The sequence below is a fragment of the Bos javanicus genome, chromosome 21 (assembly GCF_032452875.1).
Source record: "Bos javanicus breed banteng chromosome 21, ARS-OSU_banteng_1.0, whole genome shotgun sequence".
Lineage (NCBI taxonomy): Eukaryota > Metazoa > Chordata > Mammalia > Artiodactyla > Bovidae > Bos > Bos javanicus.
Genome location: NC_083888.1, coordinates 29,214,197 through 29,239,946, shown reverse-complemented (window position 1 = coordinate 29,239,946; position 25,750 = coordinate 29,214,197). Strand labels below are relative to the sequence as shown.

Here is a 25,750-nt window from a genome sequence, read left to right as displayed (position 1 = left end):
TACTGGAACAGCACTTCAAATTTCCTTCAAAAATTTTTCCTTTTAATTTGCAACTTGGCTAACTGTTTGGTGCAAGAGTTCTAGCTTTTGACCTTTTTCAGCTTTTGACATGCCTTCCTCACTGTGCTTAATTATTTTTAGCTATTGATTTCAAATGAGACATGTGTGACTCTTTCTTTCATTTGAACACTTAGAGGCCACTGTAGGGTATAAATTGGCCTAATTCAACATTGCTGTTTTTCAGGGAATAGGAAGGCCCAAGGAGTGGGAGAGAGACAGAGGAACTCCTGATTAGTGGAGCAGTCAGGACACAAGGTCGTGCTAAGTCACTTCAGTCGTGTCTGACTCTTTGAACCCAATGGACTGTAGTTCGCCAGGCTCCTGCCTATGGGGATTCTCCAGGCAAGAATACTGGGGTGGGTTGCCATGACCTCAACCAGGGGATCTTCCCTACCCAGGGATTGAACCGAGGTCCCTGCATTACAGGCAGATTTTTTTTTTTTTTTTCACCATCTGAGCCCCAGGGAAGCCTACAGTTTTTATCAAGTTTGCTATCTTATATGAGTGTGGTCTGTGGTGCTCCAGAACAACTTGAACAGTGATATTGAAGATCACTAATTACAGATAACCATAAAGAATATAATTTTAATGAAAAACTTCAAAATATTGTGAGAATTAGCAAACGTGACACAGTGGCATGAAGTGAGCAAATGCTCTTGGAAAAATTACATCAATAAACTTGCTCAATACAGAGTTGCACCATAGGCTCATGTAAACTAATGTAAGTGCTCTGAGCATGTTCAAGGTAGGCTAAACTAATCTTTGATGTTTGGTAGGTTAGGTTGTATTCAATGCATTTTCAACTTACAATATTTTCAACTTGCAATGGGTTTATCCAGATGTAAGCCCAATGTAAGTTGAGGAAGATCTGTACTTATTGACCTGCTGTCCCACTGGAAAATGGTTGAACTTGAGATTTCTGGCATTGCAAGGTACAGCGGAGGCAAGGAAATAGTTATGCTCCCAGGACCTTGATCCCCGTGACCATACCACACGTATATGCAGCTCCTTGGCCCCTCTGGGCTCGTGTCCCTCTAGGATGGAAGGCAGAGCTTTTAGGTACTTTCAGGTAATATGTAGGCAAGTAAGAGCTGTGCTCATAGGGCCAGTGGAGGTGGTGTGTCACTGGCAATTTTCCAATTGATGCTTATGATTCCTCTAGTCTGTTGGGTTTTATTCCCCTTGTCTGACTCCCTTTTTGCCAGCAGCCAATACTGTGTAGCTCATTCCTTTACCACATGCCAATTCTGTGTGTATCCTGGCTGCCACAGATGGTATAGAACTCAGGAACCAGATGAAGTGAAGACGACGCCTGTCTGCTCACCAGGAATCCCTGCTCTGGTGTTCCATCAAACACCTTCTTCGAGGCAGGCCCAGGTCAGCAGTCACCTTTTCTATGAACCATTCTCCGGAAAGAATGAACCCTTCCTTCTTTTAGGATCTTGGTACATTTATCAAAGCCTATACTGATTATTTATATATGCATCATGTCTAAATATATATATAAAGCAGGGTTTGTTTGGTTTTTTTTGCTACAAGACACTTCATTGCAAGGCTGGCATATTTCTTTATTTTTCCAAATCAAAGAACTGATTTAGTTGCCCATTCCCGATGTTGGGGTAAATTCATGGGCAGGCACACTTTGGTAAGCTTTCCCCTAGTTTTTGGTGCTATCCAAGAATTCTGGGCCTTATGCAATTCATACATGCAGGCATTGCCTCTGCTGGTCCACAGTGATCCTAACATCTGGTGGAGCTCGGATTCTCTGGGGCCTAAGGAAGCTGAGCTGCAGACCACCTAACTGAGTGCAGGGACCCCTCGGCTCTCAGCCTTCTGCAACATGCTCACTGAGGGCAAAAGGGATAGAGTTTACCCACCACTTTTGAAGGCTGTCCTCAGCATTCTCTCTTCCATCCTCTCCCAGAATCAGGCCCCCTCTTCAACATCTGGGATATGATTAAGCCCCTGACCTCTTGATTGGTGTCTGCTCAGAAGCTTCCCTTGGCAATGGCCTTTTGCTGGCTAAAAAAAAAAAAAAAAAAAAGCCTAGATCACACCACCAACTTTTGCCTGTCCTCTGGCAAGGAGCTGAGAGTTAACTTTTCCCCCTCAACCTTTTGAATTGCCTTTAAAAGAGAACTAAACATAAAGAAGATATACACTGGGAATTCCATCACACACTTTTGCAGCGTCTCCTTGAATAATGCTTCCCTGGCCGATTTCGGCTCTCCTCTGGACACCTCCAGAACCATCTGAGAATCAGGCCGGTGATGCCCAGCAAATGGTTGCTGGAAGAATATCCACCATGGCTCGCGGGGGTAGGAGGGACCTGTCTCATGTCTGTCTCCTCTCCTTTGGGTGGACTCGCGAACCTGTGAGAGCCTGGTTCCTGGGCTTTGCGTCCAGCAGCTGGCGTGGAGACAGGGCCCTGGGGAGCCAGATTCAGAAGGGTCCCACCGTTCTCCCAGCGACCCGGCGTGGCTTCTAAGAGTGGCGGCCAGCGGACCGGGGACAAAGGACAGAAGAGACAGAGCCTGGCCATTGACAGCCTCGGGCACGCGGGCACCGCTCGGCGGAGACGGACGCTGGGAGGTGGCGCGCCTCTCCTGGACTTCTGGGCTACTGTCTCCCCCGCGGCCGCCTACCGCTGGGGTCGGGCGGCGGGCTGAGGGGGGAGGGGCGCGGGGGACGGGGGCGGGGCTCGTCACGTGGAGAGGCGCGCGGGGGCGGTCGGGGCGTGGGCGCGCGCTGGGCTTTTTAAAGGCGCGCCAGCCCAGCCGGGAGAGGCGGCTTTGCGGCCGCAGGCGCAGGCCGGGGCTGGTTTCCGAGACGCGCAGCTCCGGCCCCCAACATGCGCGGCTCGCTGTGCCTGGCGCTGGCAGCGTCGATCTTGCACGGTAAAGCCGCCGATCTCTCCACCCATCACTCTTGCTCCGTGGGATCCCAGGCGGCTCGGAGCGCCCCGCGCCGGGGACGGGATTGGGGATTCGCGCCTGCTGCTAAGGGCAGCGGGAGGCGCTGCCGGTGGAAGGCGAGCCCGGCACTTCTGGGCTGCGATGCTTGGGCGGCTGGGGGTGCGGGCAGGGGGCGCATTCCCGCCGGCTTTCGCTGAGCAGCCCGCGCGTCTCTCCTTTCCTCTCCCCGAAGTGTCCCTGCAAGGCGAGTTCCAGAGGAAGCTCTACAAAGACCTGGTGAAGAACTACAACCCCTTGGAGAGGCCGGTGGCCAACGACTCGCTGCCGCTCACAGTCTACTTCTCCCTGAGCCTCCTGCAGATCATGGACGTGGTAAGTTCCGGCCGGGCCCGGGCCTGCCCGCCGCCGTGTGCCTCGGTTTCCCTAGCCGCCCAGGGAGAAACCTGGCGTTCCCAGGCCACCTGTGCGCTGGTACTTCAGACCTGACTTGCCCTCGGATTAGAAACTCAGGGTGAAAGTATCTCCATCCTGAGTCAGGAGTCATCAAGAATAGGTCCGAATGGTCACACATTAGTACCCCTTCTGGTATAAGTATTGGCCTGCAGTCTGACATGGGTGTCAATTTAGGCATTTCTAGACTTTTATCCTGCTTCCCTGGGTACCGGTCTGGCCCTGGGCTTTGCAGTTGACTTGTCTCTCCAGGCAGAGGGCCAGCTGTGAGCATTTAGACCCCCTCCCCAGTTCCAATAATGGGCATGGTTTGCTTTCCTGGAGAGGTTAATGCAGGTGGTTCTGCTCTGAAGATGAGCAAGGCTCCCCTGCCCGGGTACACTTGTCTGCTTGTTCAGGCAACAGCTTCCAGCCCCATGGGCTTCTTGCAGACTTATTAGTGCTCACTTCAATTGGCAGATCTGTGTAAAATCTGGATAAGTTTGTTCTTCTGCTCTTCTAGATTGCTTTGGATATTCACTTTTCATTGGCACATCCTTCATACAGTACAAATATTTAATGAAAGCATTTAAGTCATTATAAGTGAGCTTCAGTGTCTAGCCTGTACAAAGCATTGGACTTGGCTCTGGAGCAGTATACAGGGATGATGGTGTTCCAGGGAGGGGAGAATGTGGTAGGAAAGGAATGTGAGAAAAACTACAACAGGTGGAAAGTACTAAGAACCTCCAGAAGTGTAAGAAGACCAGTGAGATTTCATAATCCTGCAGATAAAGAGTGCCTGTTCTATTAAACTGTTGTATGTTGCATCATTTAATCTAGTTACAGTTGCTAAGATGAATGGCTTCTTTTCCCACAGGACACCTGTGTTAAATGTGTAGTTCCTCCTATCCCACAGTTAGACCTATGCTTCAAAATATTCAGTGTGTGTGTAGTGACGTGGACAAACTATCACACTGGAGAGCTGTAAAAGCAGATAAGTGCTGTCCCGTGGGTTACCAGGGCAAAAATTGCTGTTTAGAGAGCTTGGACTGTAGGAAGAAGGAAAGGACAGAGATACGGGGTTAGGGGAAGAGGTGCTGACAAAGCTGCCCTGGTGTTGAGCAGAGCCAGGGCAGAGAAATGGAATCTCAGAGGCTTTGGGGGATGGGTGGGGTGGCATTTGGGGAGGCAGACTTTATGGAGCAGCTTCTCTGTTACTTTAGAAATCATAGGATTTGTCCTTGGGAGCCTTGGTAGGTTCTGGCTCTGCTTATTTCTGGATGATTGGTCTTAGGTGTGCATGTTAAGTTGATTCAGTCATGTCCAACTCTTCAGCCCTATGGACTGTAGCCTTGACAGGCTCCTCTGTACATGGGGATTCTCCAGGAAAGAATATTAGAGTTGGTTGCCATGTCCTCCTCTAGAGGATCTTCCCAACCCAGGGATCTAACCCGTGCCTCCTGCATTGTAGGACGATTCTTTACCGCCGAGCCAGAGGGGAAACCTGGTTGATCTTTGCCAAGTTTCTCAAGCATTCTGAGTCTGTACTTTCCTGTTAATACCTTGGACAGGATAGCACTTCAGCGGTCATTGTGATGACTGTGGAGGCAACTTTGAGAGACTGTAAAGTTAGAAGACAGGGTTCATTTTCATCTAAATAAAACAAAATTACCCCCCACCCCCAACACACACACATGCACACATGCACGCAAATTACAGAGGACTAGGTGAGCTGGCACACTACACAGTGGTGAGAAAATGAAAGCCGCCCCAACGCTATTTGCCTGGGGTTGGCCACAAATGGGCCTCACTGTGGGTGTGTGTGTGTCACAACTCCCGGTCTTGGACTGGTCCTTGAGCTGGATGCTTGGGATGTGGAGGGGCAGTGGCTACTCAGCCGGGGAGCGGGAGCAGTGACCAAGGGGAGCATGTGCTGTAGGCTGTCGCAGTCTCTTTTGGAGAGAAGACCACTCACCAGGAAGCTGCAGGCTTCTTCCTAGTACCTCCATCTCTTTAAGACACCTTTCAGGAGTCAAATTACATGAGAGATTTTGGCTTTTATGAAAAGTTTGGGTATAAACTAGGGTTACATGATGTGACAACTAAAAAAAAATAGTGAAATGCAAACATTTGTCAAGTTAGAAGATTTTAAGAATAATAATTATAAGCAGTGTGTGTCATCAACATTGCAATAGCAGAGAGAAGCGCTCATGAAGACCACTGTCAGCAGCCAGAGGTCACAGGAGGGTGGGAGGGGAGAAAGCTTTGGTCTCACCTTGACCGTGGATCTAGCTGTGAATGTGTGGAACTTCCCAGCTTGCCAATACTGTGAGGTCATGGAGTGGCCTTCAACAAATTTACTTTCCAAGCTCTGTTTCCTCGTGTGTAAAATGAGAATAATGTCCACTTCACAGGGTTTTGAGAGGATTAAATAAGAGAAAGCGCTTGCCACACACTGGTAATTCACTGAAGATTTGCTATATCTTCATAATGTAGCTACTCAAAGGTTGGGACATCAGTGCCTAGAAAGGTGTGGTCTCTTGGCCAGGGTTGCTCAGTGGTTAGAGGCAGGGCTGTGTAGAACATGCACAGCTGCCTGGCAAGTCCTTTGTATGTCCAGCCTCCTTTAGAGTCCTTAACTTCTTTTGTAGAAAAAAAAATCAGCTTAATTTATTTAAACCACTTGAGTGTAACTGATTAAATGTGACTGTCCTGAGATTACAGTGAAAAGGAAGTCTCTATATCAGAAATAATGCAATATGCAAACATTTGTATTCCAGCCAGACTTGAGTCTGTCTGGTTTTGAGACAGAGCCAGGGCTTTCCAGCTGGACCCTCAGGACCCTGGACAGAGATACAGTGACTCATGACTGATTCATGTAGCAAGCCCTAACTGGTATCAGGTTCTCTTTACAAATTCAGTTCCAGAGGTCCTTTGCCCATTCTGACTGGGCTGTTCTAGAGACCCTTTTCCTTCCAAATCTTGTTATTGTTCCACTTTCTGCCAGCAGAGATTTCCCGACTGGAGTAACAGGGAGATAATGTATGATTCTACATGTCTTATTTCCATGGAAGATTATTTACCTGTCCATCAGCTTATTCAACACATATTTTTTATTGAAATCTTCTTGTGAACTTTGTTAGATTCTGGGAATGTATACATGGTTAAGGGATTATTTCTACTTCTATAATTCACAGTCTTACCTATGGAGACTGACCTGTAAATTCAAGAGTATCTCACATATACCTGAATGCAAATGTGGCACAGACACACCTAGGAGGAAATATTTACTTCCAGCCAGGTGGCTAGGAATTAGATTTCTAAAGGTGAGCAGGAGTTTGCCAGTTGGAGAAAACATGGAGGGCTTTCCCGGTGAGGCGAACAGGATGAAGAAAAATGAGAGTGGGAAGACACCATACCCTCAGCAAGGTGCGTTCTGTGGGAAACTGGCTCCCAGTTGATCTTGGCTGCAGTTGTGCTACAAAGCTTTACAGAACCTTGAATGTGCTTATGTGTGTTGGGAATTTTTAAAAGACGGATGTCATACTAACCAAATTACTAACTTTCTCTTATATACCCTTTTGTAAGAATGATGTTCTAGAAACACACCTTGTAAGATGAAGGACGGGGTTATCTTTTGGTAGGAGGGCTAAGGTGAGTTCATACCATAGACAGAAGAAATGTTGAGCATAAGGTATGTCGAGTGGCTCTGCAGAGTTTAGATTTCCTCTTGGGCCCTCATCAGGGTATATCTTCCAGGATATGAGGAGGTTTTGGTGGTGGTGGTGTGCCAGAGGATTCATGAAGCTGCAAGATCAGCTTGCCACTGCATATTTTTCTAGAAATGGAAACAGTCCAAAGCACAATATTTGTATTCAACCCAACAGGTATAAATTATAGATGAATGAAAAAAATGTACATAAACTTTTAAAGACAAAGCATGTGTTTTCAGAGGGATAGTTTTACCTGCTGTGATCTCCTCTGGCTATCTATCAGGCCCCCTTAGTGAGGCACGAGGTAGAAAGTGAGAAGGTGTTGGATTTGTAATCGGAGGTGGGACGTTACTAGATCTGTGTTTAGATCAAGGATGCTGAGGGCAGTGTATGTGTGGGACAGATTAAAGAGACGAGATAATGTAGGCAAAGGATGAAGAGGTCAAAACTGTAATGGTCAGTGTGGAAATGTGGAGACAAGGACAGATTCCAGAGACCTTTGGGGCATACTGTCTATGATATATAACTGTGTGTAAGAATTCTATGTAGGTGCATAGATAAATTTGTTAACTGAAGGTACCTAAATTATTCCTAACTGCATAGTCTGACTTAACAGTGATTATTAATTCACTACATGAGCTTGTAACTGAGCTGGGAATGAGATAATACCTAAGAAATCATTTTGAAGTGATGCAAGTGTGAGATTCTAAACTACCAACAGTTTCCATAATATTTCTCCTTTTGCATTCCATTTAGTCATTTGTCTGTACACACACATCTAAAGGCCATTCTGAGTGTTGATTTGCATAAAATAAATGTGCTAGTTAGGAAAACATGTCCAGAAGGCAAGGTATTTAAACTGAATAATAAGAATCAACACATGATTATATAGAAATATATAATACACAATGATGCAAGAATGATTTTTGCTGTTTTATACATTTGGGATTGCAGATTCAAGATTTTAGAAACTTTAGTCACAAAAACAGCAGAACTAAGTGGTTGTGCATTTGGGGTTTGCTGCTGCAGAAGGCAGGCCTGGGTGTGGAGTCCAGCGTCTGAGGGCTTGTGTGTTACCTGAAATCCCTTGGTGGCTCTGCTCTGCTTTGTCAGACTTAAGATTTTACGTTTACTGGCCACTATGTGAAATGCTACAACTCAAGCTTAACATTATCAAATATTTGCTGTAAAAATTGCACACCTTGAAGACAGTCTATGAAGAAAACCCAAGGTGCAATTATTTAATTATCCTAATGTGTTTATAAGTGATGTTTCTTACAGCTACAAATACATGTTTTGTGTAGGAAATCAAATTAAAAAAAGGACTGCAGGGGGATAAAGGTCATCCAAATCACCATTACTCAAGGCCTTCTGGTGCATTTCAGTCTTTTCTCTGTGTTCATAGGTTGTTTAGAGAAATATTTAAAAACTAAAATGGCATAACATCATTATGGCACTTTAAACAATATTAGCAGGCATTACTTTTAAAGTGACACAAGTAGGCCAAGTGGTAAACTGAATTTTAAAATTGTGTTCTTTTCCCACTATTATGTAACTCTCACTACCACTGTATATTTGATCCCTATTCGTATTTTTATCTTAGAAATCTCTTATAAAGTATTGATTGAAATTATTCATAATGCTACTTCAAAGCTTGGTTGTGTTTTATGTTGTCTCAGATATTGTATGTGAAATATCACAGAGATAATTTGAAGATCTTGACACTTGACAATACCTCCCTCCAGTTTTACTTTTGCTTCTGACCAACACTCAGGCTATAGGTACCAGCAAGCACAAATCACCTTAATCCAGTTAGTGACTGAGAAGAGGACGACTTGGGCTTCCCTTCCTAAGAGGGCTGGTTTGTTTCTCAATTTTGCATATACATTCTAGAGTGTGAATATAGAGAACTTAGCAAGGTCTTCCCTCTATTCTGTAGACCTTGAACCCCACTATGTCCTGCCAGCTCTTGATTCTGCCAAGATTTGCTTTAACTTTTGGCCTCCTAGGCATTGCTTTAGAAATCATCACATGGATCTGGAAAAGTGGCCCCAGACCCTGTTATTCTCTAAGCTTCCCTCCCTTTCTTGGACGTTGGCTCTGCTGTTCCTCATTGCCCTATTCTTTCTGACTGTATTTCTCATTGTATTTTCCCAGTTGTTCTCGCTGCAGAGTGGGTGCGAACTACCTAGTTCATCACTGTGGGTTCAGTTCAGTCATTCAGTCGTGTCCGACTCTTTGCGACCCCATGGGCTGCAGTACACCAGGCTTCCCTGTCCATCACCAACTCCCAGAGCTTACTCAAACTCATGTCCATTGAATTGGTGATGCCATCCAACCATCCCATCCTTCTCCTCCCGCCTTCAATCATTCCCAGCATCAGGGTCTTTTCACATGAGTCAGTTCTTCGCATCAAGTGGCCAAAGTATTGGAGTTTCAGCTTCAGCATCAGTCCTTCCATTGAATATTCAGGACTGATTTCCTTTAGGATGGACTGGTTGGATCTCCTTGCTGTCCAAGGGACTCTCAAGAGTCTTCTCCAACACCACAGTTCAAAAGCATCAATTCTTCAGTGCTCAGCTTTCTTTAATTTCTTTCATCGCAGGTAGCAGAACTGAAATTCTAAATTAAAACTTGTTTGTAATGCATCTTTATAATTGATCCAGATTTATTATGGTAGAAATTGTACCCCTATTAAATCTCTTTATGGCTCTGGGACATAAAGGTACAAAATTCTTTTAGCTTTATAGACTGGGGATTATGGGCACTTTCACTAAAGGACGCTTTCTTGTAAATGTTGCCTTTCAAGTCTAGTCCTGAACATATTCCCAAAGGCTTAGTTCTCTAAAAGCTCCTGATTCATCCCTGACATGCTGTTAAAGGAAGAGAAATGATCTTGTCATGGAGAGATGCTAGTGAAAATCTCTGCTCACTTATTGATTTATCAGGATTAGGTAGAGTTTTACTCCTTAGAGAAGAAACTAATCTGAAACTTCTAATTCTCATTCTCTTTATTTCAGTGATTTCCTTATTTGCATTCCACATCAGCTATAAACTGTTTTAGAAAAAGAGCCCTCAAAGTAAAAACCAAAACCATTTAAAACTTGCATGTGCACATTTATGTGTGTATTAACACACACATACACACACACACCTATTACTCTTATCTCTCTTTATTGAATTTTTTTTTTTTTGGATATCACAAGATATCACATAATATGCTTGTTAAGTTTCCAAGAGAAAAAACTAGAAGTTATAGCAAAAAGCCTCAGAGTCACAACTTCCAGAGAGCCAAGCAAGTGACTGAAACTAATGTGAAATTAAGTAAAAAATTGTTTAAAGTCCAGCGGGGTAGTGGGAGAGGCCTGGACATGGGGCTGACTCCGGACTCAGAGTCAGGCCGTAGAAGAATGGGCTGACCAGTGCCCCAGTGCAGGTGGGAGTGGGCGGGGTGGGGGGGGTGGTTGCTGCCATGGTTAAGGAGGGCCACCTGTGAGATGATTCCCAGCATGGGAAATTTATTCTGGAATCATTGAGGGCAAATTGTCAGTAAAGATTCCTGTCTTGGGGTAAAAGAGGTATTTCTGAGCAAGAAAAAATGTGTTTGTTTTGTTTTGTGGAGAGAAGGCCAAGTGGTCAGGTTGAGCTCCAGGTGTTTTGAAACTTTAGAATCGTAAAACAGTTTTTTATTCTATTGCATCTGTCTTCAGAAGCTCACAAACAATGTGTTATATGGAGGGGCTCAGACTAAGCAAATTAAGCCAAGTCTGCTCACTGATTGATTAAACTCAAATTGATAACATTTACAATTGAAATCACTGGTCCAGAAACATTCATTTATTCACTGTTTTCCTTAAGATGTTTTATTGACATTTGAAGTAACCTTTACTACGCTGGCTAGCTCTTAGACAGATTTCATTTGAGAAGTCATTTTGAACTTTGAATTGCATTGTAATACGGGTCCCCTGTGTGGCAAAATATCAAAACCAGCTCAATGAATTGTCACAGTGAACCCATGCAGGTAACTGCCACCCAAGATGACTCTTTTCCCGCTTTTTGTGTACTGGAAAACCACAGCATAATGTCAAGCATCAGAGTTTAATTTTGCTCTTCTCTGGGACTCTGTATAGATGGAATCACACGAGAACATAGTGTGTATTTTGTTTGCTTTTGTTCACTTTTATTTTTGTGAGAGTCACCCAAGTTCTTGCCTGTTGCTGCAGTTTATTCATTTTTATTGGGTGGATGTAGCGTGATTTGTTATTCTGTTCATGGAGGTTTTTTTAAGTTGTTTCTAGTTTTTGGACTCTTGTGAAGTACACTGCATGAATATTCCAACCGTACACGTCTTTTGATGCACACATTTATGTATTTCTATCACGTGTATATACATAGGAAGGGACTAGCCAGGCCCTTAGATGGCATGTCTTTAACTTTTCCAGATGAAGCCAAAACCTTTTCAAAATGATTATACCAATTAACATTCTCACCAGCAGTGTCTGAAAAATTCTTCTTGTTCTGCATAATCACCCACACTTTGTATTTTAGTCTTTTAAATTTACCATTCTAGTGGGTGGGGAGTGATATTTCCTTGTGTTTTTAATTAGTGGTTTCCTGATTACCAATAAAGTTGAGGACATTTTCATTTCTTAATTTTCCACTTGGATATCATCTTCTTTTACAAAGTGTTTATTCATGTCTCTGGCCTGTTTTTATCTTGCCTGTTTTTATCTTAGACATGCCATCTAAGGGCCTGGCTATCCCTTTATGTGTGTGTGGTTTTGTTCTTTCCTTGTTAGGATTTGTATGTGTTTTTCTATTTTATGAACTTGAGCCCTTTGTAAAAAGTTTTTTGCAAGTATCTTCTCTGACCCTGGCTGGTCTTTCCACTCTTTTCATGTTCTTTCTCTTTTTCATAAACTCTTAATTGAAGTAGAATATGCTTGTGGCTCAGCTGGTAAAGAATCCACCTGCAATGTGGGAGACCTGGGTTTGATCCCTGGGTTGGGAAGATCCCCTGGAGAAGGGAAAGGCTACCCACTCCAGTATTCTGGCCCAGAGAATTCCATGGACCGTATAGTCCGTGGCGTCGCAAAGAGTCGGACATGACTGAGTGACTTTCATACTTCACATGCTTACAGATGGGCTTCCCAGGTGGCGCTACTGGTCAAGAACCTGCCTGCCAATGCAGGATGTGAGAGACAGGGTTCGATGATCCCTGGGTCAGGAAGATCCCCTAGGTGAGGGCATGGCAATCCACTCCAGTATTCTTGCCTGGAGAATCCCATGGACAGAGGTGCCTGGCAGGCTACAGTCCATAGGGTTGCAAAGAGTTGGACACGACTGAGCGACTGAACTGAACTGAAGTGACTTAGCGTGCACACACATGCTTACAGATAAATTGTATCTTTAGATGAACAGAAATTCTTAATTGCCTGATTTTGTAATTCTTTTCTTCTATGTTTAGTGCTTATTATGTTATCTTTAGAAAAATCTTTCCCTTCCTCAAGTTCATGAAGATACTTTTCTGTATATTTGCATTTAGAGGCTTTTTGTTGTTACTTTACCTTCACATGGGACTCCAGACTGATGATTATTTTGTTTTTCAAGGCTAATTAAAGGATTGTTAGTATAATGATTGCGTGATTGGTGAACCTTGTTGCTTTAGGCATTGTATTATCCACTTTGTCTGCCCCCAGAGAGACATTTCAGTTATTTTAGTGTGTCCATGATATGGAGAAAATGCCAGGGCTATGACATTTTTCTTATGACACGTGACCCTGTCTACGAAGCAGAAACAGACTCACAGACATAGAGAACAGACTTGTTGCCAAGTGGGGTGGGGGATGGATTGAGAGTTTGGGGTTAGCAGGTGCAAAGTAGTAAAAAGCAAAGCAGTGATTACAAACTATAGCCTACAGGTTAAAATCTGCCCACTGCCTATTTTTGTAAGTAAAGGTTTATTGTAATACAAACACAAATAAATGCCAATAAGATGCAGCATTTACAGAGCCAATAATAAAGGATTTCTGAAAAGCCCTGGGCCCTCTCCATGCTGCTGCTGCTGCTGCTGCTGCTGCTAAGTCGCTTCAGTCATGTCCGACTCTGTGCGACCCCATAGACGGAAGCCCACCAGGCTCCCCCGTTCCTGGGATTCTCCAGGCAAAAACAATGGAGTGGTTTGCCATTTCCTTCTCCAATGCATGAAAGTGGAAAGTGAAAGCGAAGTCGCTCAGTCGTGTCCGACTCTGAGCGACCCCATGGACTGCAGCCTACCAGGCTCCTCCATCCATGGGATTTTCTAGGCAAGCGTACTGGAGTGGGGTGCCGTTGCCTTACCCAGATACATTTAGTTGCCTCTGTTTCTGGTTATGACACCAATATGACAGTATTTTAGTAATCTTATCACCCCCTTCCTGGATTGATCAACTTTACCCATTTCTGTGACTTCCTATTATGATAGGTTTGAACTCAGCTCATTCACAGCTCTCCTCTCCTCCCCTCTTACCTCTGGTCTCACTTCTTCCGCTGCTTACGTTTGCACCTTCAAAAGTACAAAACAGGTAAAGGGGGTCAGCAGGTGGTGGCAGACGGAAATTAAACTTCTAGTGGTGAGCCTGCTGGAGTGTGTACAGGAGTGGAAATGTAATGTTGTGTACATCAGACTTACATGTTATACAGCAATTTTGTGATATCACTTACATGTGAAATCTAAAATACGGCGCAAGTGAACATACCTAAGAAACGGAAACAGTCTTACAGACATAAAGAACTAACTTGCCAAAAGGGGTTGGCGTTGCCAAGGGGGAGGGGTTTGAAACTATTACAGATAGAGTGGATAAACAACAAGATCCTACTGTGTAGGACAGGGAACTATATTCAGTATCCTGTGATAAAACATAATGGAAAAGTATGGTAAAGAATTCATATGTGTGTAACTGAATCACTTTACAGTAGAAACTAACACAGCATTTTAAATCAACTATACTTAAATTGAAAAGAAAACCAGTGTTAATCAATTTTAAAAACTATAGTAATCCTAATTATATCTACAGACTCACTTGTTGAAAAAAGGAAAAAAGCTTCTTGCCATTTCTGTTGCCTGGAATCCTGGACACAGCTTTCCTTCTCTGTAATCACTCCTGTTCTGCCCCTGCTTCCCTTGAAGTCCTTCCATGTCCACATTGGTAACATTTACATTCTATTCTGTGTGCGTGTGTGTGAGTGTGAAAGTCAGTCAGTCATGTCCAACTCTTTGCAACCCCATGGACTGTACAGTCCGTGGAATTCTTCAGCCCAGAATACTGGAGTGGACAGCCTTTCCCTTCTCCAGGGGATCTTCCCAACCCAGGGATCGAACCCAGGTCTCCCGCATTGCAGGCGGATTCTTTACCAGCTGAGCACAGCACAGTCATATTTAACTTCTGTGTAACTTGACAGTAGCTTGATTTGACTTGGGGGAAAAAAAACAGCCCTCACGATTTTGTGACAGCGTCAGCGCTGTTCTCGGCAAAGCCGTTTTTCTGAGCCCCTGTTTTCTTCTCTGTGGGTTCAGTGCCGTGTTTCTGTGTCATTCATTGGGGTCGTGTGTGCCTGGTGTCACCTGATTTGGGGTCAAGCTCATATGGTCTCCTTTTTACCTTCTTCACCAAATCTTACTGTACCTTGTTATCCTGATGTCTTCGGTCACGCTGTACATCCAGCAGGTCCTCCTTCCACCGTTCCTGTCTTTTGTACACTGGGCCCTCTTTCTCTGGGAGTACTGGTTGGAGGGTTGTCCTTTCCTTCTTTACTTTTGTAGTTCATTTGTTTTAAACTAAGCAATGTTATTTCTTCTAGGGTCATTTTCCTCCCCTTTTAATTTTGCTTATTTATTTACTTTGCCTTTCTATTTATTTTTACTATGTATTTGTCAAGACTTTCTAAAGTTCCTCTGATTCTTAATATCTCTTCTTATTTTTATATTAGGAAACAGAAACATTAGTAGAAGTGCTGTATCAGAGGGGGCCTATTACATTTTTGAGGACCCACAATGCTCAAGGACTGAATGCTTTGCTCCAAAGGCATCTCTTTTCACATGAGCTGCTTTGTTTCCTAATTCAGGGCTGTCCAATACAAATGTAATGTCAGCCCCAGATGTGATTTTACATTTTCCAGTGGTCACCTTTAACAAGTAAATGGTGCAGGGAACATTGATTTTAGTAAGATACCTCACTGCACCTAGTATTCCTAAATTATTAAGGATGTAACAAGTAGAAAACATTAAAAAACATTACTGAGATAGTTTATGCTTTTAGGGGAGGGCACAGCTAAGCCTTGGGAATCCCATGAATCTTAGGCTCATAGCACCGGGCACCCATCCAGGACTTAGGAGGCAGGTTTTGGAGTGGCTGCTATGTTCTTCTGTATAGCACTCACTGATCAGATCAGTTTGTTTGAGTTTTGACTCTATGGAGTGAGGAGAAACCTGGTAGTTTGTTATTGTCAGGAGGGAGTTGACAAAGCTTCCTCTGAATTCACCTGTGACAGCTCCAGTCCGTACTCCCTGCCCTTCTCTGGACTCAGGGCACTTCTGAACTCTGTGGGCTTCTACATGGCAGACCTGCTCCCTCTACCCTGCAGCCCCCTACTCAAAGTTGAGCACAGGTCTTCCTTCGTTGGCTTTTGCAGTCACCAAGCCTCTGTGTGTGTGCTCTCTTCTTGTGATGTGTTGAAATATCTTGTCTTTTTATGGCCTCATTCCCATTCTCTTTCTTTTGGGGAGTTTATACCTGTTATCTGGAAAAAAAAAAAAACACAACCCGAAAGTTGAGAATTATGCTTTATTTGGTGGACAGAACAGAGGACTTAAAGTCCAGAAGACAGGATCTCAGGTCTAAGGGACTTTTCCAAAGAGGTAGGGGAGAAGCCACCCTCTCCAGTACTCTGGCCTGGAGAATCCCGTGGACAGAGGAGACTGATGGGCTACAGGCCATGGGGTCACAAAGAGTCGGACACAGCTGAACAGCACAGCACAGCAAGGGAGGAGCCAAGGTTTATAGGAGTTTTGCAACAAAGACCAGGTAGTCAGTACATCAGAGGATTACTGTTAACTAAAGAAAACCAGACATCTCAAGTTCAGGAATTTAGCACTTTTCTCTGTATGGCAAGATGCAAGAGTCTGGGCTCACTGAAGTCATTCCTTTCATATGCACCTCAGCTCTCTGGGGCCAGGATCCTGGGCTTTCTCATCCAAAGTCCCTTGAGGGTGTACCACTGGGGGTGGCTGCAGTCACTGACTGCTTGATGGCAGGCATCCTGTTTCCGTTCCTGAATTCCCTCATGGCTCACCATCAGGGGTGGCTAAAATGGGGTGGCTTGATAGCTGTAACATCTTTGTTTACTGATACAGCAGGCAACATTTTTTTCATTGGCATACCATTTCTCTCCTGCATTTTAATTTCAGTAGTCTTGAGGGCAGAGGGGAAATAGATGGGTATAAGCTGACATCTTAAGCTAGAACCTTACAGGATACTCTTATCAGCAACTAAGCCAATGGGCAAAAATATGTTATTTTGTATTTTTAATTCATTATTTGATTCATAGATCCATATCTACATTGCTGCAATATCATTTTGATATTTGTGTTCCTTTAAACTGATTGAGCAGTGAACACCTGGGCAATCAAGAACTGAGAGAATGAGCATTTTAATATACATCTTACAGTTATGATTATTTAAATGTAAATGAATGTTTTCTTTATTGTGGCCCCTGTAGAAGGAGAGGCAGTTACTGTAAGAAACCTATTAAAATATCAAATAGTTTTGGACTCTTGTTAGGATTAAAGTCCAATTATTGGGAATCTTTTGGTAGAGATAGTCTTTTCAGGATGAGCTTATTCATTGCAGCTGGCAGGTATACCTCAAGGCAGGGTCTCATGATGGATGTTGATGGCTCACAAACAAGACGGAGATGGATTTTCTGTTTTTATTTTTGTTTGGATGCTTATAATCTGACACTGGAGAAAAATAAAATTTCCCCAAAGTGTCTTAAGCAACTTAAAATAGTTCTCTACTGACTATTTTCAAAAGCAGCCTGTGTGAGGTAGTGAACTTTTGGGTATGTTAACTTGAAAAATCTTGACTTTATACTTATGGCTTATATAATAAATGAAACATTGTATGGGTCTTAAAAATCAATTGGTCAAAAGCTTTAAAACACTTAAGAGAAAACATTAAAAAACTTCTTCACAAGGTTTTTTGTTTGTTTGTTTTAAATAAAACCAAGAATGTTACTGTTTTAAAATTTATTTTTGCTTTAAATGTTGTGGTTACTCATCAAATTGTGAATGAATCATTGAGGATAATGTTTTGTATTTGCCTGAAATATCTGGAGATTGAGGATCAACAAAATTCCTTGATGGAAACTAAAAAATAACAGACACGCTGATAAAAACAGACAAAGCCTAGAGAATCACAATATTTTCAAACATTCAAGTGCTTCTGGCTAGTCTTCGGGGACACATCCTGTAGGCAATTGGAGTCAGGAGACACTTTTTATTTTTGAACTAGGTAAAATGCCTGCAGCATAGATATTTAAACAGAGGGGAATCTCTCTGAATCTGGTTTGTCCTTTGTATCTGTGGTCTTGTGTTTTACAGTCCCAGAGTGAATGGAAACTGCACCAGAGGCTTTTCTCTGAAAGGAGTGGTCTGTACTGACACCTGGTCTCAGGAGTGAGAAGCATTGAAGGCAGCTCTCTGTACCAGGAGCTGGACTGGCACTCGGTTGCAGGAAGGTCCCCCTTACCTCCTTTCTTCCTTTGGAGGGCATCAGACCAGTTGGACCCCATCTCCTGTTCCATGTGTGGAACAATTAATGTGATGGCCACGGACCAGGACGCTCCTTTGTCAATAACCATTGAGCAGGCATTAAAGCAACAATGTGCAGATGGCACCTTCATTGTTGATGACAGGGGAAATTATAGGCAGTGGATTAAATTAAAAACTGAAAGGGAATGAATACTCATGACAGGAAATGTGTTTCCTTTCCAGTGGTGGTTTGCATCTGCACAGGGAGCAGCTGGTCATTGATGTGTTACCACAAACCAGCTTTCCACTGGCTCCCTGCTTTTTTTTTTTTTTTTTTTAGTATCACTTTAAAAGCACACAGCATTAGAAAGAAATACTTTTAAAGGGCTTGAAACTTGTCTTAGATAGAGGAAAGGAATAGCAAGATGGAATACATGGTATGGATTTGTCTGGATTGGAAAGATTGCACCTGTTTCAGAAATGCTGCTCTTTTGGAGGAAAATGAGACTCCTGGGTTTATCATCATGTCTGTAAGAAATCTGGAAAGGATGGTAGGTGTAACCTGGGCTAGGGGGATTCAGGGCCTATCTCCCCTGCTAATAGGTCATTTTTTAGGTGTGTATCAACACGTGTGGTCCTGTGAACAAAGTGCTATATTATTAGGACCATTCTTGTCTAAGCAGAGAAGATTTGGGGACTTGAACCCAGGCATTTTTCATATTTTTATTGTTTGGGGATATTTTTGCTTTTTTTAAATTTTTGAACATATTATGGAGTATTCGAGACACTCAAATAGTAGATGACCGGTGAGATTTTATTATAATGATTTGAATTATTTTGGGGGATATTTGATATGTATTATTTCATTCTACTTATTTTTGTTTCTGATGCTCAGATTATCAAGGTGACTCCTGTGTCTTTTGGTAAGCTCTCTCTGATCCTTGATGTTACTCTGTTTTCTAGAACAAAATTAAATGAGGTATCGCAAGGCTATCTTGTACTGCTCACTCCAGGCTTGAATCTGCTTTTACAAAGAAACCCTTCAGTGGGAAACTCTATTTGGAAACCATGGATTGACAGTAGGCATTGGAATAAATTCTGACTTGAGTCTAGAAAATATTTCAGAAAGAGATAACTGACCAAATGGAAAGTAAAAATAGAAAGAAAGGATCTTTTTTAAAAAAGCTTCTAGAGTTCAAGGAAAGCATGAAAAACTTAATGTAAAAGACTCATTGAACACTTCAATTTCAGTACACCAGGGATATGGGGGAAAAAAAAACAAAAACCTTAAATTCATCCAGGACAGAGGGAAAATCACTTGCTAAAAATAATTGCCAAAATGACATCTCTGGTTTTATCAGAAAAATCTGGGATTTGAAAAGACATGGTCTGTAATATCATAGCTCAAGTGAGAAATTATTATCCCCAAATCTCTACAGAGCCAAGTAGAAAAACAGAATTTTCAAATACGCGTGGATCCAGATTTTACCACCCATATATTATCTGAAAGCATTGCTGGATAATGTATTCCAGTAATGAAAAACAAAACAAAACAAAACAAACCCGAAACAAAGTAAGTGGGATGTAAGAAAAACTTTTAAGAGATCAGAAAAAATGTCCATCAAGCCTAAGTGTCAAACAGCCATGCCTGAAATATTGATAGTAGTCTGTAACCCACGTATACATATCTTTCTATACATGTTGTTGTTGTTGTTCAGTCACTCAGTGGTGTCCAACTCTTTGCGACCCCATGGACTGCAGCTTGCCAGGCTTCCCTGTCCTTCACCATCTCCTGGAGTTTGCTCAAACTCATGTCCATTCAGTTGGTGATGCCATCCAACTATCTCATCCTCTTTTGTGCCCTTCTCCTTCTGCCTTCAATCTTTTCCAGCATCAGGGTCTTTTCCAATGAGTCAGCTCTTTGCATCAGATGGCCAAAGTATTGGAGCTTCACCTTCAGTATCTGTCCTGCCAATGAATATTCAGGATTGATTTCCTTTAGCATAGACTGGTTTGATCTCCTTTAAGTCCAAGGGACTCTCGAGAGTCTTCTCCAGCACCACAGTTTGTAGACATCATTTCTTCGGTGCTTAGCCATTTTTATTGTCCAGCCCTCACATCTGTACATGACTGCTGGAAAAACCATAGCTTTGACTAGATGGACCTTTGTAGGCAAAGTAATATCTCTGCTTTTTAATGACTCTGTATACATACATATGTTTGTATGTATATGTATGTGTGTGTGTATGTAAATGTAAGTGAAAATATGTTTTCAAGATTTTTAAATAACCACTATGCAAGTGGAAAAATATTCTGAAACTTTCAAATCTTGTAAAGAAAATGAAACAAAAACATTGGAACATTCCAATAATATTTAGAAATGATTTTAAAAAGCACAACAAAATGCTGTGGGGAAATGACAACACATGATGACAGAAACGAGGCCAGTCTCATCCATCATCATTCTGTTGTGAAATGAGTCAGTCCAGTTCAGTTGCTTAGTCGTGTCCAACTCTTTGAGACCCCATGGACTGCAGCATGCCAGGCCTCCTTGTCCATCACCAACTCCTGGAGTTTACTCAGACTCATGTCCATTGAGTCAGTGATGCCATCCAACCATCTCATCCTTCTCCGCCCACCTTCAATCTTTCCCAGCATCAGTGTCTTTTCACATGAGTCAGTTATGTGCATCAGGTGGCCAAAGTATTGGAGTTTCAGCTTCAGCATCAGTCCTTCCAATGAATATTCAGGACTGATCTCCTTTAGGATGAACTGGTTGGATCCCCTTGCTGTCCAAGGGACTATCGAGAGTCTTCTCCAACACCACAGTTCAAAAGCATCAATTCTTTGGTGCTCAGCTTTCTTTATAGTCCAACTCTCACATGCATACACGACTATTGGAAAAACCATAGCCTTGACTAGATGGACCTCTGTTGACAAAGTAATGTCTCTGCTTTTTAATATGCTGTCTAGGTTTGTCATAGCTTTTCTTCCAAGGAGCAAGCATCTTTTAATTTCATGGCTGCAGTCACCATCTGCAGTGATCTTGGAGCCCAAAAATATGAAATCTCTCACTGTTTCCATTGTTTCCCCATCTATTTGCCATGAAGTGATGGGACCAGATGCCATGATCTTAGTTTTCTGAATGTTGAGTTTTAAGTCAACTTTTTCACTCTCCTCTTTCACTTTCATCAAGAGGCTCTTTATAGTTCTTTGCTTCCTGCCATAAGGGTGGTGTCATCTGTATATCTGAAGTTATTGATATTTCTCCCGGCAATCTTGATTCCAGGTTGTACTTCATCCAGCCCAACGTTTCTCATGATGTACTCTGCATATAAGTTAAAGGAGCAGGGTGACAATATACAGCCTTGACAATATACTCCTTTCCCAGTTTGGAACCAGTCTGTTGTTCCATGTCCAGTTCAAATTGTTGCTTCTTAATATGCATACACATTTCTCAGGAGGCAGCCCAGGTGGTCTGGGATTCCTGTCTCTTGAAGAATTTTCCACAGTTTGTTGTGATCCACACAGTCAAAGATTTTAGCATGGTAAATAAAGCAGAAGTAGATGTTTTTTTGGAACTCTCTTTTTCGATGATCCAACAGATGTTGGCAATTTGATCTCTGGTTCTTCTGCCTTTTCTAAATCCAGCTTGAACATCTGGATGTTCATGGTTCATGTACTTTTGAAGCCTGGCTTGGAGAATTATGAGCATTACTTTGCTAGCGTGTGAGATGAGAGCAGTTGTGTGGTACTTTGAGCATTCTTTGGCATTGCCTTTCCTTGGGATTGGAAGGAAAACTGACCTTTTCCAGTCCTGTGGCCCCTGCTGAGTTTTCCAAATTTGCTGGCATATTGAGTGCAGCACTTTTACAGCATCATCTTTTAGGATTTGAAATAGCTCAACTGGAATTCCATCTTTGCATGAAATGTTTCCCTTGGTATCTCTCATTTTCTTGAAGAGATATCTAGTCTTTCCCATTCTATTGTTTTCCTCTATCTTTGCGTTGATCACTGAGGAAGGCTTTCTTGTTGCTCCTTGCTGTTCTTTGAAATGCTGCATTCAAATGGGTATATCTTTCCTATTTTTCTCCTTTGCCTTTGGCTTCTCTTGTTTTCACAGCTATTTGAAAGGCCTCCTCAGTCAACCATTTTACCTTTTTGCATTTCTTTTTCTTGGGGATGGTCTTGATCCCTGCCTCCTGTACAATGTCACTAACCTCCATCCATAGTTCTTCAGGCACTCTGTCTATCAGATCTAATCCCTTGAATCTATTTGTCACTTCCACTGTAGAATCATGAGGGATTTGATTTAGGTCATACCTAAAGAGATCCAACCAGTCCATCCTAAAGGAAATCAGTGTTGAATATTCATTGGAAAGACTGATGCTGAAGCTGAAACTCCAATATTTTGATCTTTGAAGAAGTGACTCATTGGAAAAGATCCTGATGCTAGGAAAGATTGAAGGCATGAGGAGAAGGGGACAACAGAGGATGAGGTGGTTGGATGGCATCACCAACTCAACGGACCTGAGTTTGAGTAAACTCCAGGAGTTGATGATGGACAAGGAGGCCTGGCTTGCTGCAGTCCAAACAGTTGCAAAGAGTTGGATATGACTGAGCTACTGAACTGACTGAACTGGAATTCCATCACCTCCACTAGCTTTGTTCCTAGTGATGCTTCCTAAGGCCCACTTGACTTAGCATTCCAGGGTGTCTGGCTCTAGGTGAGTGATCACACCATCGGGGTTATCTGGGTCGTGAAGATCTTTTTTGTATAGTTCTTCTGGGTATTCTTGCAACCTCTTCTTAGTATCTTCTGCTTCTGTTAGGTCCATACCATTTCTGTCCTTTATTGTGCCAATCTTTGGGCACAGTTTTGCCTTTTTGCATTTCTTTTAGCTGTGAGAGGGGTAGACACACCTACTTAAAAACAGTGCCCCAGGTTCACTTTAAAAAGTTCCAGCAGTATGCCACATTCATGAGAAAGACTTTAAGTACTTGGAAGGGCAAAAATAGCTAGATAGACAGATGTAGAAATAGTAGACTGGGAATAACTCTAGCAGGAGATGTTAAGGATGACACAGCATTGGATCTTGCCGTAACAGGAACACTGGTATGCTTAATTCTGTGTGTCACTTTCCTGGGCTCAGGGGTTGCCTGGATAGCTGATAAATCACTAAATCTGGGTTTGTCTCTGAGGGAGTTTCTGGAAGAGATTCAGTTCAGTTCAGTCAGTCATGTCCGACTCTTTGCAACCCCATGAACTGCAGCACGCCAGGCCTCCCTGTCCATCACCAACTCCCAGAGTTTACTCAAACTCATGTCCATTGAGTCCATAAGTCCACTGAGGACTTATGGCATAAGTCCTCTTGTTGGAGGTCACCATTAACCCCACCATAGAGCTGCCAGAACTTACACAGGACTGGGAAATAGACTCTTGGAGGGCACAGTAGAACCTTGTGCACCAGGACCCAGGAGAAAAAAGCAGTGACCCCAGGGTTCAGGATGGGGAACACATGAGAAATAAAGGAATTTAATTTTAATTAAAAAAAAAAAAAAAAAGCAGTGACCCCACAGGAGACTGTCCCAGACTTGCCTGTGGGTGTCCAGGAGTCTCCCGTGAAGGCGTGGGTCACTGGTGGCCTGATGCAGGGTTGGGGGCATGGACTGTAGCAGTACATGCGTGGAATCTTTTGAGGGAGGTCACCAGTATCTTCATTACCTCCACCATAGTTTGGCCCAGGTAAATGGCAGGGAGGGAACACAGCTTCACTCATCAACAGAAAATTGGATTAAATATTTACCCTGCTCATCAGAACAAGATCCAGTATCCCCCTCAGTCAGTCTATCCCATCAAGAAGCTTTCATAACCTTCTAATCCTTCTCCAGCAGAGGGCAGACAGACTGAAAACCACAATCACAGAAAACTAACCAATCTAATCACAATGGACCACAGCCTTGTCTAACTCAATGAAACTATGAGCCATGCCACGTAGGGCCACCCAAGATGGACGGGTCATGGTGGAGAGTTCTGACAAAATATGATCAACTGGAGAAGGGAATGAATGGCAAACCACTTCAGTATTCCTGCCTTGAGAACCCCAAGAACAGTATGAAAAGGCAAAAGGATAAAACACTGAAAGATGAACTCCCCAGGTTGGTAGGTGCCCAATATTGCTACTGGAGATCAGTGGAGAAATAACTCCAGAAAGAATGAAGAGACAGAGCCAAAGCAAAAACAACACCCAGTTGTGGATGTGACTGGTGATGGAAGCAAGGTCCGATGCTGTAAAGAGCAATATTGCATAGGAACCTGGAATGTTAGGTCCATGAATCAGGGCAAATTGGAAGTGATCAAACAGGAGATGGCAAGAGTGAACGTTGACATTTTAGGAATCAGTGAACTAAAATGGACTGGAATGGGTGCATTTAACTCTAGTGACCATTATATCTACTACTGTGGGCCAGAATCACTTAGAAGAAATGGAGTAGCCACCATAGTCAACAAAAAAGTCCGAAATGCAGTACTTGGATGCAGCCTCAAAAACAACCGAATGCTCTGTTGGTTTCCAACCATTCAGTATCATAGTAATCCAAGTCTATGCCCTGACCAGTAATGCTGAAGAAGCTGAATGGTTCTATGAAGATCTATAAGACCTTCTAGAACTAACACCCCAAAAAGATGTCCTTTTCATTATAGGGGACTGTAATGCAAAAGTAGGAAGTCAAGAGGCAAATTTGGCCTTGGAGTATAGAGTGAAGCAGAGCAAAGGCTAACAGAGTTCTGCCAAGAGAATGCACTGGTCATAGCAAACACCCTCTTCCAACAACACAGGAGAAGACTCTACACATGGACATCACTAGATGGTCAGCCCCGAAATCAGATTGATTTTATTCTTTGCAGCCAAAGATGGGGTCAGCAAAAACAAGACCAGGAGCTGACTGTGGCTGAGATCATGGAAGAGATTAACATGTGAATTGAGTAAAGATCACCTTTATCCAAGCAGGTGGGCCTCATGCAACTTACTTAGGTCCTGATAGAACAAAAAGGCAGAGCGAGGGCTGATTTGCTCATCTTCTCCTGCCCTGTCACATCAGAGCTCATGGTTCATGGGCCTTCCAGCTTCACAGTCCTGGGGGACACTGACACCATTGGCCTTTGGACTTGGACTGAGTCACACCATCAGCTCTCCTGGCTTTCCAGATGGTGGATTATAGGACTATGCTGCCAGTTCTGTGTGAGCAAAGTCTTACAAAAATGTCTGAGCCAATCCTTATTAAAATTTTTTTTGAAATTCCCTGGTGGTCCAGTGGTTAGAATTCAACACTTTCACTGCCATGGCCTGGATTTAATCCCTGGTCAGGAAACAAGATCCTATGAGCCATGTGGCACCCCTCCTGCCCCATTTTTTTCCTTCTTACACACACCCCCCCACACACACACACACATACACACATATATATATATTCATCCTATTGGTTCCTTTTTTCTAGAGAACCCTGACAATGCAAAGTCATCATGCAAAGCCATCTGCAGCTCGCCTGGGAGGGAGGGTGGCTTCATGGAGGCATGAAAGTATTGAATCAGAGTCCAGGGGGAGGATGTAGCACACCCGTCAAGAAGTGATGGGCAGAGCTGGGCATCCTGAGGGGCACTGAGGGCCTCAGACTCTGAGTCCTCCGTGGGTTGTAAGATCCAGTACCAGTGCCTGGCTCTGTGGTGAGTGTGATAGCAAATACAGTACTTGCAGCAGCCCTGTCAGATGTTCTGTTATTCATCATATTCTGTTGATTGCATACCAACATTGGTGCAGTTCGTAGGAGCTGTAATAGTGGGGCCA

At 43.2% G+C, this 25,750-nt stretch overlaps 1 protein-coding gene across 1 annotated transcript in view; it reads left to right on the top strand.

Moving 5' to 3' along the window:
• The first annotated feature begins 2,629 nt into the window (after positions 1 to 2,629).
• LOC133234299 (neuronal acetylcholine receptor subunit alpha-7) overlaps positions 2,630 to 25,750 on the top strand; it is a 139,615-nt gene continuing 116,494 nt past the window's right edge. The window contains exons 1-2 of the mRNA XM_061394662.1: positions 2,630 to 2,957; positions 3,208 to 3,347. Of these exons, the coding sequence (XP_061250646.1) occupies positions 2,912 to 2,957; positions 3,208 to 3,347 (186 nt within the window). The 5' untranslated portion in view covers positions 2,630 to 2,911. The remainder of the gene's footprint in view (positions 2,958 to 3,207; positions 3,348 to 25,750) is intronic.